The sequence below is a fragment of the Leuciscus leuciscus genome, assembly GCF_965113295.1.
Source record: "Leuciscus leuciscus genome assembly, chromosome: 20".
NCBI lineage: Eukaryota > Metazoa > Chordata > Actinopteri > Cypriniformes > Leuciscidae > Leuciscus > Leuciscus leuciscus.
The window spans coordinates 15,105,918-15,121,723 of NC_138744.1; the positions used below are offsets into that span (position 1 = coordinate 15,105,918).

Consider the following 15,806-nt stretch of genomic DNA (forward strand, 5'->3'; position numbering starts at 1 on the left):
GTGTCTCAACTGTACACAGTCTACCCTACTCTGGTGATGCGGAGATAAAATAGGCCTACATATTATGTAGGTAGCCTATGTGTTTCATGTTATCCTTTATTAATTAATTCTTTGTTATGATTTTATTTCGTGCTGATTCACTGATAGTGTGTGTGTATAATATGACGTCATGTAGTCGAGTGATCTTGGATGTAGCCTACATACATGGCATGAATTACATTTTTGTGTTTATATTACCAGTAATCTAAAGCTGTGTTGAAAAGTATGAGACTATGCACTTGTTAATCAATATAATTTATTGATTCACGATAAAGAAACGGTGTCCTTCGCTTGAACGTAGGCCTATTCATTTTAATATCATCCTTTACAGGAGTATGCGCAATATCACTTTAAATGTGGCTATATACGGCGTTTGCCTGCGTATAGCCTATGGGCTTTCTAAACTTGATAAACAGCGAAAACTACTTTGATGTCTTTAAAGCACTGTAAAAAAACCTTTCTTTTTTTATATTTAATTTAAGCAGTTTAAATTTTATATAAGTTAGATATATAAACTTTTAAATGACTTGTACAGCTAATTTGATTAGACTAATAGCCAATTTGATTAGACTAATAGCCTACTTAAAAATGCAAGGCATCAAGTGAACCTAGTACGTTTTTAAGTTGTGTCATTTTTTTACAGTGCGATTCTGAAATATACGGAATGGTTGGCAAACCTACCTCAAACACCTTTTTGAGCAAATATAATTTAAATGTATTATTTAACTTATTATTTAATCAAGTTGGATTGCCTACATTTAAACTGGTAGTCCACGAAGGCCTCAGTAAATGAGAAAGATATAGGCCTATGTGAAACATATAGTCACACAACACTTCAAACTAAAGGCCTATGCTACTTCTTTCTTTAGGTGTCATTCTTAAACCTAAAATAAGTTTGATGAAGGCTCATTTATAGTTGTTATAGAAACACACTGAAGCTATTATATGATTTATTTATTTTTTTGCTGATTTATGATGCTAACAAACGCTGCATTATAAATAACCATCCCAGCAAAAATAGGCTCTAAGAATGTTTTGCTAACATTCTAATGGAAGTTATTAATGGATGGTTTGGCATTTTTTCTAATGTTCTGTTTATTATTTATGAATGTTCTCAGAATGTTCAAAACGTTTTTCTTGGTTCTTGGTTATGTGGGAACATTATGGTAACAGTACTTTGAATGTTCTCTAAACCTTCTGTAATAAGTAGTAAAATTGAAAAAAAAATTAATAATTAGATGTACTAAAATCTTTCAGTAAAACATTTCATGAGAGATGAATGATTAGTGTTTCTGTGCAAACGTTCTGATGACGTTATTAAAGACCAGAAAACTTGAACAAACATTCTATTAATGTTACTGGAAGAACTATTTTTTAAATAATTTTGAGAGAACATTGACAGAATGTTATCCAATGCTCTGAGTAACTTCTGAGAACGTTCCCTGTTAGCTGGTATAGCTGTTTAACATTTCCTTTTTTAGAAATGAATTTTTCCTGATGTATTTTTTATGGAATAACTGTCTTTATTATTAGAAATATTAGGAATTTAACTTATTTTATTTTGTGTTGCTTTGCTAATTGTTTGCTGAGAGCATTTGTACATTTAAATATAGGCCTCTTACTTACAACAATATATTTATTCAGTATTTATTCATAAATATGAATGAAGCACTTAGAGAAAGCAGGATATGTTTAAATGCTTTTATTGTCACACAGGTTTTTATCTCCAAAATAAAGAAAAAATGATGGATTGCAGATTTGGAGGCTGTATGTGACTTTGGATCAGCTTTAGTTGTTGCTCATGGTGTCGGCGATCCATTGGCTGAAAGAACAGACCTTGGAGAAAAGATAATTCATAGAAGTCATGAAATTCCTTCATATCATACCAAACATATTGTTTTGTAACTAACAACAACTACTGTTTATTACCTTGCCATAGACACCAGGATGATTCTTCTCAGCACAGCCATAACCCCAGGACACAATACCATGCAGTGCACCGTTGCACACCACGGGACCACCAGAGTCACCCTGAAAAAAAAGAAAGACAACCACTGGTGATTAATAAGATTGTCTCAGGTAAAATTTGTGTGACAACAATATTTCTTGTCATGCTCTACCTGGCAAGAGTCCTTTCCTCCCTCCAGGTATCCAGCACAGAACATGGTGTTGGTGATCATGCCAGGGTAGGATTTGTTACAGTCACTTTCGGACAAGATTGGGACTTCCAGACACTGAAGCTTGTTGGAATCAGCAGCTACAAAGAAATGAATAAAACAACAACAGAGAGGGAGTTAACTCAAGTGCTATGAACATCAAGTGTGAAGGAAGTGACATCATGAACTCAGTCACTCACTGGAACTCATGGTGTTTCCCCAGCCGGCGACTCTGCACATGGTGCCAGCGGCAGCACAGCCACTGGGCAGGGCCACGGGCTGCACATACTGATTGAGGGTAGCGGACTTGCTAAGCTTGATCAGCATGATGTCACTGTCAATGGTCCAGGAGTCATAGCTGGGGTGGCGGATGACCTTCTGAGAGGTGATGAACTGCTCAGAACCCTCATTAACTGCGATATTGTGCTCGCCCAAACGGACCTCCACACGTCTGAAAGACAAAAATACTGTTCAGAACTGAGGAAGCCAATGGACCGGAACATGAGCTACCCTACGAAGACGCCACTTACGACTTGTAGCAGTGAGCAGCAGACACAACCCAATCCTGGCTGACCAGAGAGCCACCGCAAAAGTGGTAGCCAGAGTTCAGAGACACCGTCCAGGGCTGGGAATAGGGCGTGCACTCATATCCCCCAACAATCTTGTCATCATCCAGAGCAACTACATACAATGAGAGAGTATCATCAGTATATTGACTCACCTTTTCCATATTGCTATCTCTGAATGGAATCTCTACTCACAGGCAGCTCCAAGGAGCACCAGGAAAACCAAAGACCGCATGACTGCTGATTGAATCTGTTCGATGATTGTTTCGCTCCTCACTCGCAGTATTTATGAGACTGCCAGCCTACTGATCCACGCCCCAGCGGTCAGCCATTGACCAATCAGATCCAAAAGACCTATCTGAAGTCTGATAAGTAATTCACTATCGTGTTTCCATGAAGAAATACAGTATTCCATCTTGATTACTTGAGTGTTAGAACACTATATTTTAGGGGCTTCATTGGCACTCTAATGTCACTCAGTGTACACTTCAAACCATTTAAACCAACAGTTCGGTTTGTCCAAAAACAACCCAACCTTTTTTTAGAGTGTATATATATTTTGAGTGTAACAAAATATATGTTTTTTTATGCTTAATTAGTGTATCTCAAAGGAAAAATGTTCATGTCATATATTTTCCAAAATATAAAGCCCAAAACTCCTTTACCTTACAGTGAAAAGCTACCTGCAATACACAAGTTTTAAGATTCTGAGAAACAAATTAGAGCCCAAAATTAAATTTTAAACAAAGTGCTGACAGTGTGTAGATAAGACATTATGCCAATTTTAGAAACAACCAGGGAGATCCAGCAGCTGCGCTGTTGAATATGTAAACTGTTGGCTTTGTAACCTTAACAGCAGGCTTCCAGGTTTTCAACAGCTGTCCATCTTCTCACCTGCAGGTTTTACATCTGTTTTTGTCCCTGACTGTTTCACAATTTAGTCGTAACATTACATTGTTCTTAGTAATATTTCTCATGAACTTCTAATAGTAAACGTCCATCTAACAAGCAATTATATTTTTAGCCAAAATGTTTTTTTGCTTGTGAAATTGTATCAGTTTTATCAGTTGTCTTCTATAATTGATTTCATTGTTAGTTGTGAAACAAAATAATTAATGTTATTGATACCTATCATAACCTAAATGTTTGAATAATATGCCATTAGTATCTGCGCTTCATGCAATTTGTTGTGCCTTTTTCATGCTAATCTTATTAACTATAGATTATATTATCTGTGCAGTATATAACATAATATATATTTCTGTGAAATTACACTACAAATCAGAAAATTACATTAACATTTTTTTAAAAGACTATTGAAGGTTAAGGGTAACTTTTGCAATGAAGTAATTCATCAATGAAAATAAAAGGAATTAATTAAAATATAGAAAAACAACAAATACATAAATAAACTTGCATTTGATTGAAATTGCATTTATTTTTATCATGCTTAACAGACCTTAAGTTTTACCAGGAGAGATTTAATCATGTTGCATGTGATTTTTTTTTTCTTTTTCTTCTTTCAATTTGGTAAACTATATGCATATCTTCACATGACCTAAAACATGCTATCTAAAGGTTCTTGTGAAACTCTTTTGATCCTGCATGGTGTAATTTCTGATTTTTGACCTTGCACAGTTACAGCGTGTCTGTTAAGATTAGTCAAAGGCAACAGCACTGGGTATTAATGACCAAGACTTTGATTAATCATTTAGTTCACCATCATTCATTACAGATTCTTTGCAGATACTTCACTTTAAAATTATTGTACAATTAATAACAACATGTACAAGAAAACTGGTTATTGGTATTGTTCCTTAAAGCCTGACACAGGTTATCAAGTAGCACAAATAAAGTCATCTAGAAACAATAGATGTGCAAGTCTATTTGAACATTTCGATTTCGAGTAAATTATCGTTTGCTTATAATATTCTGTTTTGTTTTCTTTGCTCCACACTGTTAACATCAGTGTTCCTACCATTATTTTTACTTTCTTGAGAACAATAAAGTAGTTAACTAATTACATATTGTATGTTTTTATCAGTTTTATTTTTCTTATAAAAGTGTCCAGAATTGTTCCCGCAAATTATTTGGAGAAAAGAAAAAAGTGCACAAATTTCTTACAGGAATACATTTATTCTTTATTATTTCTTACAGTTATTTAGGCATACATTGTTGGTCACATTTCTAAATACAAAGTCAAGTTCAATCCAGGATCACCAGGATTAGTGGATTAAATCTATATTGTGATTGTTAGGTCCTTATTATGTTATCTAGGCAAACAGTTCAAAGTGATTCATTTTGTGTTTAAATGTATTATAATAAATAACTCTTGTTCTTTAACTGACAAGTGTACTTGTCTTCCTCCTTCCTCCAGGTTTATCACAGCACATTCACAGTCACAGTAAAAAAACAAACAAACAAAAAAAACAATCTTAACACTCTTCATAATTGGTAACAGTCTGACTCAAAGACTTTACTCATTGTGTTTCCTCCAGTGACACTGCAAATGGTGCCAGCAGGGGAACATACTTCAGGGCAGAGCAATATGCTGCAAATACTGGTGATTTGTTAGCTCCAGTAGTCATGACGCATTCAGAGTCAATGAACTGCTCAGAACCCACGCTCAATAATGTTGTGCTCACCCAAACAGACCTCAGACAGAGACCTCTAAGACTTAGATTTGTTAAATTGTCACAGCTGCACTCAATGTTTTTTCTTAATAAATATTATTTTTTAAAGGTGCTGAACTACTATTAGGTATTGTATCTAGCTCTTGTAGAAAAAATGATACTGAGGGAAATTAATTAATTAAGATGTTAATAATAATATTGAAATCTAAAAATTCCAAAACTACTTTTTCCATCTCAGAATCAGGTATTTTGACTTTAAAAGTAGTGTTTTTTTGGTAAGACTTTACAATAAGGTTCATGAGTTAACAGTTAACTACATTAGTTAATAATGAACTACACATATATAGCATTTAATAATCTCTGTTAAAGTTAATTTCAACATTTACTAATACTTTATTAAACTCTTGTAAACATTGGTTAATGCACTGTGAACTAACATGAACTAACAATGAACAGTTATATTTTTATTAACTAACATTAACAAAGATGAACAAATACAGTAACAAATGAATTGCTCATAGTTGGTTAATACATTAACTTATGTTAACTAATGAACCTTATTGTAAAGTGTACAATAAGTTTCTTATTGGTTCAATCCGGTTTCTTATGTTAAAGTTAAAATACATTGTTGATGAAAAATACCTTAACAATCCTTATTATCTTTATAAATAAGTTAGTCTTTTTGTAGACATGGCTATATCTGGTTTTTAAACTATATAGATATAAACTATGTAAACTCTATTTAGTTTATTAATGATCAAAATAACCAAAAAAGTATAAAAGGCTTTAGAAAACATGTGGATCCAGATTTGTACCATAAGCTGGGAAACACCCAGATGCTGTTTTTAGGTCAGAGGACAAATCCAAGGACAGAGTAAAAGGCAAGATCTCGATATTCATATTATCTTCACTGACTGGGGGGTTTTAATCCTGTACAATTTGTATTGGGAGACAGAGTTCAGTCAATTCAGTCCTTTTAATATTAAACCAAATGTAGCACAAATTCGGCATACTCAGTCTTTACTTGCAAATCTCTAGTATCCAGGGACATTGTTTCAGAATAGCTTTTCTATTGTAATTTGCCATTATTTTTAAGATTCAACTCTCTGATCACGAGACTCTCCATTAGACCTCAGGCAGGTGTTAACCTAACATTTAGGTTAATGTTGACATTTTACTTTCTCAAAAGTGCTCTTACCTCTTAGAGAAGCATACTGACAAAGAGCAAATATTCTTTAATCTCTAGTCTTAAATCATAAACTCTCAGATCATAAATCAAGGGATTCTTAGTTTTTTTAATGTAGCATATACTGTATTAATGTAATTTGCTCTTGATCTGCTTGTGTGTTAAAGGGCTGCAGGCATGTTACTCAAATGAATAACCTATGTTATGCATTATTCTTACAATTGTGCTTAATATGGATGTCAGTCAACCTATGTAAAATAAGTTGTTAATAAATGTAAAATACTTAAGTAGTTTATGTAAAATACTTATGTTTATGCTCTGTTCACTTTATTCAGTGTACACACAGTAAGCAGAATTACATTATCCGTATGTCAGGAAAGCCTTTGGCAAGCAGATTTTTGCATCTTTAAGGCACGTTTTTGTCACACATTTGTTTTAAAACTCTTATACAGTCTGTATGGAGTAAAATTTACTGTATGAACTCTCTCTTTCACAAAAGGTTTCCTGTCTGAGACCAGATGTCTTTGAAACATCAGACTTCTACAGCAGTTTTGGCCAAGGCAATTCACACGCACAGTTATAGTACAATGTACATGCTGCAGGTGCCAGTAGTCTCATTTTGAAATCTATAAAAGATTTGCTTCATTCTGAAATGGTGAATTCTGCACTCTGAAAGAAGAAAGCCACGGGGCTTCTTTTTTTTTTTTTATGTATCTGCAGTCTGATTCAGAATCTCTTTAAGACAGTTGGCTCATAAAAATGGAAGGTTGTGGCTGGATTTTTTGCCTATAAATATTGCTATAAATTTAATAAAAATAAACCACTAGATAAAGGTTAAAATCTAGCATTCCGTGCAAATAATAGTGTTTATATGGCTTTTAAGGAGACATCTATTTACACAATCAAAAACACTTACTCTATGTCTGGGTTTCCTTGCTGTGTACTTTTGTGAATTTCTGTTTTTGTTCTTGATTCTGACCTGGCTTCATTTTTAGTTATATATGGTCCATGTTATCACTAATTGAGCATTTAAGGTAAATGTCTTTTATTTCTGCACATACACACTTCCTTTCTGTACAATAAATTAGCCTCATGCTGTCAATTGTTCCCTGTGTCATGTTTGGACATTTTTGATCATGCATGTTTCCTGTCCCAGTTGCCATGTTAGTCCCTTGTATCATTACAAGAATAAAATAAAAAAAGAATACATTTTTGTTCAATAAATATACTGTCATTAAAATATATTCATTTTAAAAATACAGAAACAAAATTATTTAAAAAAAGTATAAAGATTCTGAAAGCATTGAATGAGATCACATAATAAATTAATAGCTTTACAGTAATAACAATAAATACAACATTTTATCATATGATATGAGTAATATTATATTTTTGCATATCTATCTATATATATATACTATAATCATATAATATATTAATTACATGCGTGTGCTGCTGATGCAGGAACCGGCCAATACTGAGCCAGCGTTTTGACGTGGGAACCCGGAATCGCTGCAGTGTGTTTACAACGTGCACAGCATCAGTGACTGACATGGAAGAGAAGAAATTGATGAATAAAGTTGTTATTTTTGTTTTTGCTCACAAAAAGTATTCTTATCATTTCATAGCATTAAGGTTGAACCACTGTAGTCACATGGACTATTTTAACGATGTCTTTACTACCTTTCTGGGCATTGAAAGTGGTAATGACGTTGCAGTCAAAGGGGTTTCAGAAAGCTCTCGGATTTCAGCATGTCTTAATTTGTGTTCTGAATTTGAACAAAGGTCCTACGGGTTTGGAAAGACATGAGGGTGAGTAAGTAATGACAGAATTAAAATTTTTGGGTGAACCAACCCTTTAAAACAACAAGCACATAGCATGCAAATAAACAGTGCTGACAGTGGGTACACTTCAAAACTTCCTTGTGAATTCCCCTTTGAGGTTTTCATTGCTTAGACTGGTCGGTTTAGATATCAGTGAAAAGCACAGACCTACTCATACTTTTAAAGTGGTTTTAGCAAAGATAACGGAAACAGCATACCATCCAAAGGCGTAGAATTTAGTAGGGACGCTACACTCCAAAAGATTCTTACGCTTTTTTTTTTCAAGATTTGCACATTTCAATTAATAGTAGAATCCCTTCAAATTTAATTGAATAATCCTTATATATTCATATTATGAATTAAGAATTTTAAATAAGTAAAAAAACAAGCTTAATAAAATACTTTGTATAAATCCTAAACTCAAATTTAAACATATTTTAATTTATTTATTTATTTATTTATTTACGAATTCCCTTGTTCCATTAGATTTATTGCCACCTTGTCGTCATTACCTTTAACTGTTTATATTATATCATAATTTAAGTACATAAAGCTAAACTGTAGCTATTGTTGTAGCTAAACTGTAAAAAAAAAAAAAATACTGAAGAGAGAGTTGTTCAAGTGGATGCCAGATTAGATTATACTATAATGAGAGACTGAGACTCAAAAAGCACTTCTAAAAACAAGTGTTTGTCAAAGTGCTGTACAACCATCAGAATAAAACAGTAAACACGTGCAACAAAACATACAACTTAAATTTAACATAAGAGATGGTTCGGAGTAATTTCAACCTAGGGTGCTTTGCACCATGACCTCGAGCCAAACACCCCCCCAGAAGCTTTTTTTCCCTGGTCAAACATTATTAAAGTTAGAGCTTGGTTGAAAAATTACTCCGAACCATCCCTTTAAACACCAAAGAGTCAAAATTAGTTTTAAGACCTAAAATGAGTGTTAAGAATAAAAATGAGTTTTAAGACTAGATTTAAAAGCAGAAAGTGTGTGCCTGCCTAACATCTAGAGGCAAATTATTCCAAAGTTTTGGGGCTGCAACTCCAAAAGGACGGTCACACCTGCTCTTCAGCCTTGCTCGAAAAGTAAACGCTCAGCAGACCTAGAGGTCTTGATGGAGCATGTGGCTATATTAAACGGGAGAGATATCTTGCTGCTAGTCCATTTAACAATTTAAATACTAAAACTAAAATCTTAAAAAACAATTCTAAAATGAACAGGAAGGCAGTAAAGGGAGGCCATTATTTGTTTTATATGTTCTCGTTTGTGCATTCCTGTTAACAGACGTACCCCATCTGCAAATGTGTTAATTTAGTGTTTATTCCTAAACATATATAAGGAAAGCATGAACAGAACATGGAGAACAGGGCAGGCCCAGAATGGAGCCCTGTGGGACTCCACACAAGAGAGATGCCAAGGAGGAAACAAAATCCCCAAGGCAGACAGAAAAACTTCTAACCAGACAGATAATATCAAAACCACTTCAAATTCCGTTAATGCTCCAAACGAGAAAATCAAGATGTTATGGTTTACAGTGTCAAATTAGATCTTGGAGCATGAGAACAGCACAATCAGTGTCAGTGGCTACAGGTCATTTCAAATTTTAACAGGGCTGTTTCTTTCTCTGATATTTTGGAAAGGAACAGAAGTTTTGAGCTAGGTCTGAAATGAGCAATCATTTTTTGATCAATGATTCCACTAATGCATGTTTAAAATTCCAAAGGTATAACACCAGAGGCAAAACTGCTATTTATAATTATTTAAATTTTGGGTCCAATGGTTTCAAAAAAAAAAAAAAAAAAAAGAGGAACAAACAGACAAATGATTTAATTTTACCAACAATATATCTCTCAAAGAATAAATGCTCTGGTTAAAAACAGCAGAGCACATAGTGGTGATAGAGCACACATCTCACTTCCCTCTGCCGATCCATCTAACAGTAGCAGTCTTGTCAACAAAAAGTTTTTACACATTTAAAAAACAAGCAAATGTAAGTTAATTGAGTGGTGTTCAGAGCAGCATTAATTTTACTAAAAAGATATGATGTTTCATTAAATAAAAGTTCTGGAGGAACATGTTCAAATGATCTATCCAATCTATCCAACCAATCTACCTATCTGTTTTTATGCAATTAAGGAATGAATGCAACACATTGAGCTATATGGGCCCTATTTTAACGATCTGAAACGCAAGTGTCAAGCGCAAAGCGCAAGTAACTTTGTGGGCGGGTCTCGGCGCTGTTGCTATTTTCCCGGCGGGATAAATGACTCTTGCGCCAGGCGCAAATCTAAAATGGGTTGGTCTGAAGTAGCTTCATTATTCATAGGTGTGGTTTGGGCGTAACGTGAAATAAACCAATCAGAGCGTCATCTCACATTCCCTTTAAGAGCAGACGCGCTTTTTCCATAGCGGATTGCTATTGTAACGGCGGATTTGCCAGGCGCGCGCCAGGAGCGGTTCACAGCCAAGGAGAGCAACGCTCTCGTCACGGCCGTAAAAGAGAGAAGTTACATTGAAATGGAGAAACCCACCCAAATTAACTTCGGTTAAACAGGCGTATGATAATTTGGGTAAATGTGTAAGCTAGATGTATGCTTTTATAATAAATTGTCTATCTAATTATCTATCTATCTATCTATCTATCTATCTATCTATCTATCTATCTATCTATCTATCTATCTATCGTAATAATGTATGATTTGCAAAAATGAAAACTGCTGCTTCTGTGTAGATGAGAGAATCAAAGTGTATGCTTGTTGTGCACACGCTACATTGATTATGGCCAAGCATGCGCCCTTAAAATAGCATATGAATAACATGCGCAACGCGCCACTGACTTTAAACTATTTTTTCCTGGTTAGTGGCGCAATTGTTTTCTAAACCTGCAAAATAGCATGAAGGAACGTTTGCGCCGGAACACGCCTCCTCTTTGCGCTGAACCGCCCCCGGGAGCGCAAGTCTATTTCTTAGTTAACCGACGTGCTTCTGTGGAGGGAAAAGTCCGCTTTGCGCGGGTGCAAAATAGGAATGATACATGCGTCGGTGTACAAAGTCACTTGCGCTGGGTGCAAGATAGGGCCCTATGTCTTTCAGATCAATTATGAAATAATCACATCCGTGAGAGGTTTGCACATATGATTCTAAGTAGCAGTCCCAATACATGTTGAAGTGGACGATACTGAAGCTTCCAGAGGCTAAGCAGAAAATTCTGGACTCCCAACGGTGGGTTAATCTGTCATTTCCAATTGATTTCCTCAATTCCAGATACTGGATATATTCTCAATTAATTGTTAATTGTGTGACACCATAACATCATAAGACATTATACTTGACACTATTAATTTATTATTAATCAAATATTATTTAATTAATTCATTATTACTTTATAGAGCTACCATGTCAGATGTGGTAAATCCCTATAATGACGATGATCGCTCCAGCCAGTTATCTGGATCATCTTCAAATACATCACAAACATTCAGCAAAGAAGTTCATTCCCCAAGTACTAGCTGTCCAACAATCAGTCCCAAAAAAATGGAAAAAGCTGAGAAAAATAACCTGAATGTTTTGATGAACTTAAAGAAAAGGACATTGAAAAGCCTGAGGAAAAGGACCAAAACAAAAATGTGTTTGTGGTTTCAAGAGAGTATGTAGACATATTGTCTGACGTCACAGCAAACAAAGAAGAAGAAGAAGATTTAGACTCTATTGGCTCAGAAATTAAGGAACTAATCGACTCTCCACCTGCAGAAAATACAAACAAACTGAAAAGTAAACTGAAGGAGTTGGAGAATGTTACACTTAACATCGCTGTAACCGGGATGACAGGGGCAGGAAAGTCTTCCTTTGTCAATGCCCTGAGAGGACTTGCTAATGATGATGGGAGAGCAGCTCCCACAGGAACAACTGAGACAACTATGAAGCCAAACATGTACCCACATCCCTTCATGCCAAACGTGAAAATCTGGGATCTGCCTGGAATTGGTAGTCCAAAATTTAGAGCGAAGAAGTACCTGTAAGACCCAGATATAGAAAGAAATGAGCAAAAACATTTTTGACCTCCCAGATATTGTTTTAGGTGGCCTCTGATGTAGAAATGAAAGAGTTTTCAGATTTTTTACGTTTTAGTAAGTTTTTAGGAAAATGTTGTAAATTTGCAACATTGGGCATTGTTGGGAGCAGAATTTCTGTGTTTGTACTCACTTTGTCTGAACAGATATACAGAACATTTAAGCATTCATTTGCAGGGTTGATTGCTTACTTAGCCCCATAACAGTATATATCATGAGTAATAACCACACAACAATCATAGTTTTATGAATAAGCATTTATTAATAAAAAATATTGGAAACAAATATTTACGGTATTGGGACTGATAAAATCCTTTTTCAGCCAGCGAAACCTGTCCCGGGGCACAGTGTGTTTAATTGGTTGGGGCTTGATTTCCACATCATCATTGGCTGGGCAGTCAATGGGTTGGTGGTTTTCATTGTCCATTTCACCTGCATCTTCATTCTCTGAGTCACTTGCATCAGTGTCGTCTGAGTCCATTTCAAAATCGCTCTCTCCATTTTGGACTGAAGCAATCACATCCTGCACACTGAATAAAAGACCTTTCTGTGCTGGTGGCATTCTGAAATGGAAAAAGTAAAAAATAATGAAGTTAAATATGTGAATAATACATATGGGTCTTACATTGTAGTAGATAAACTGAAAGAATAGACAGGGTGGTAGACCATGTGGGTAGAAATCTAAGTATTCCCATTAGCATGCCCATAAGTATTATAATTTCAGTGAAGTGATAATCAACATTTCACTACATTCAAACAATACTGTCTATTGCAGCCTATTATGCTCTCTACTTATCATACTAAAGGAACACATGCATCCCCCCAGGAAGAGTGGTAATCACTCTTTTATATAATTATAATTTCAATGAAGTGATAATCAACATTTCACTACATTCAAACAATACTGTCTATTGCAGCCTATTATGCTCTCTACTTATCATACTAAAAGAACACATGCATCCCCCCAGAGCACTTACAGGTTCACATTCAAGACCATTTGCACCTGTCCCTGGACAATGCAACAGGCATCCCAAGAATACCAGAACATTCAGAATCTGTTTTTCTATCTCCTAATGCTACTAACTGCTGCTTGGGCTACACTGAGAAAAAATGGCTCAGGATCATTTAGAAGTAAAAAAACAAACAAAAAAACTACAAAGATACAGGGAGTTTCAAATACTGCTATAGATGCTGAAGTTTCAAATATCCCATACAATTTATTCATGTGTTTAATAATGGTCTAAGCTAAACTAAGTAAAAAATTAACAGAAAAACACATTTAGAGCTTAGTTACAATGAATCATGTAACACTACATTTCTACTACTTTTTTTTTTTTTCAATTTGTGATCATTTGAAAAGTGCAGTGTCCTTATGTAATGTGTAAGGTGCACAGGCTATTTTGACTACCACTCTGGACCAACGTTGTAGAATTACAACATAGACATAACAAGCTCAAAATCAAATTTGATGAAAGTTTTCCAAAATAACTAAATATGTACATGTTCTAGACATTGTAATAAACACCCAAAAAAATATTTAAGCAATTTTACTTACTTTAATCCTGACAAATCCAGTCATGCAAAAAAAGGAGATGAGCTCAGCGGGAAGTTTGCAGGTAGAGTGAGTTCATAGCCAGATGACCGGACCTATAAACACTTCTTCTATCCAATAGCATTGTGAGGACAAACAATAGGACCCAATGACTATGTAAATGTGGCAAAAAAAATAAAAAATATAACAGATTGTTTTTAAGGATGGTTAAATGTAACGTTGTAATTTTACAACAAGGGGTGTTACAGGGTGTTTCAACACGTATGACTTCTTTCTCATAGTGACCTCTGAAAGGTTTAAGGAGAACGACATAGAGCTGGCCACAGCAATCCAGAAGAGCAAGAAGCTATTTTATTTCATTCGCACTAAAATTGACAACGACGTTCGTGCTGAATCACATAAAAGAAACTTTGATGAGCGGATGTTGCTCAGTAACATCCGAGAGGATTGTAAGTCGAACCTGCTGAAAGTCGGAATATCCAAAATATTCCTAGTATCTTCATTTCAATTGGAAAAATATGACTTTGAGAAACTGATCAAGACCCTTCCTGAGAACAAAAGATTTGCTCTCATTCAGTCTCTGCCCGTTTATTCTCTAGAAGCCCTGGCGAAGAAGAAAGCGTACTTCAAGAAAATGATTTGGCTGAATGCCTTTTCGGCAGGGATCGGGGCGATGCCTCCCCTCCCGGGATTGTCAGTGGCCTGTGATTTTGGCATCATGAAGAATTTCTTTAAACAAGTCTTCACCAGCTACGGCTTATCAAATCAAGCCCTAGAGGTGCTATCAGAACGAGTGAACAAATCTGTGGAGGATCTGAAATCTGCTATGACGTCACGCTTCAAAGATGGAGTCACTGATGATGTTCTCAGAGAAATGCTTTCTAAACCAGTCATTGCTATAGCCAAGACGCTGGGGACCATACTGGCTCTGCTGCCATTAGGAGCCATACCGGCGGGAGGGACAGCTATCACCACTGTGCACCACCTGCTTAACAAGGGACTGAATGAGATGACAGAAGACACCAAAAAGGTTCTCGAGGCATCACAACTTACCTAATATACGTGGAACAAAATGAGCCTCAGATCAGGCTCTGAACTCATATATCAATTAGCAGAAATTATATAACAGCTCTGATGTTACAGAAAATCTGTCTTGTAGTTTTGAAAATAAATAGATAAGTAAACTCACTAATTATACTCACTTATTTGTAATTATTATTAAAATAAAAAAATATTTGAAATGTGATTTAGAGCATTTGAAAATAAACCACAATTTTCTTCGAATTAAACATTTTAATGTGTCTTAATTGTGTCTGGATATAGTATATACTGTATGTATATATGCTGAACTTTGTGCAAGTAATAAATTACTTATTGATTTCACTGTGTATTTTAGTTAATTAGAAGACTTCTCTCATTGAATTGCAATCTTATCAAATAACTAACTTTAAAAAATACAAAAACACATAGACATATTTAAATTTTTTTTTTTTTTTAAGACAACACTTTCCAGTACTTCCCAAACAATAGACATATTAGTCTAATTAGACATATTGTCTTTTATACTGTACAAATTATGTCCCCTATCCATCAAAGAAAACTTTCTGCATTTTTACATTTTCAAGAAACATCACTTAGTATGGTTTATAAGCTGTTTTCTAAGGACCAAAAATGTCCTCACAACGACAAGGATTTTGGATTTTGCCCCCATATACCTGAACCACACACATGTATATGTGGTTTGTGGGGACTCTCCATAGCCATAATGGTA

At 35.0% G+C, this 15,806-nt stretch overlaps 1 protein-coding gene and 1 pseudogene across 2 annotated transcripts; one reads left to right on the forward strand and one right to left on the reverse strand.

Moving 5' to 3' along the window:
* Positions 1-1,726: 1,726 nt before the first annotated feature.
* On the reverse strand, positions 1,727-3,094 carry prss59.1 (serine protease 59, tandem duplicate 1). Its single transcript, XM_082149925.1, has 6 exons — positions 2,957-3,094; positions 2,726-2,876; positions 2,396-2,646; positions 2,160-2,296; positions 1,969-2,070; positions 1,727-1,875 (listed from the first exon to the last, which is right to left on the reverse strand). Exons 1-6 carry the CDS (start codon positions 2,994-2,996, stop codon positions 1,828-1,830), a joined length of 729 nt encoding a protein of 242 aa, XP_082006051.1. The 5' UTR covers positions 2,997-3,094; the 3' UTR covers positions 1,727-1,827.
* Positions 3,095-10,579: 7,485 nt separating this feature from the next.
* LOC309483862 (interferon-gamma-inducible GTPase 10-like) lies at positions 10,580-15,324 on the forward strand (annotated as a pseudogene). Its single transcript, XR_014211704.1, has 3 exons — positions 10,580-11,635; positions 11,803-12,428; positions 14,273-15,324. The product of XR_014211704.1 is annotated as an interferon-gamma-inducible GTPase 10-like (transcript).
* The last annotated feature ends 482 nt before the right edge of the window (positions 15,325-15,806 follow it).

Bases quoted from the DNA above. Each gene is read 5' to 3' on its own strand.
- prss59.1 (XM_082149925.1), bottom strand. From the start codon at position 2,996: ATGCGGTCTTTGGTTTTCCTGGTGCTCCTTGGAGCTGCCT. The intron at 2,297-2,395 runs GTGAGTGACTGA...ATTTCTTTGTAG, and splicing joins GGGAAACACCATGAGTTCCA to CTGCTGATTCCAACAAGCTT. The intron at 1,876-1,968 runs GTAATAAACAGT...CTTTTCTCCAAG, and splicing joins ATCCTGGTGTCTATGGCAAG to GTCTGTTCTTTCAGCCAATG.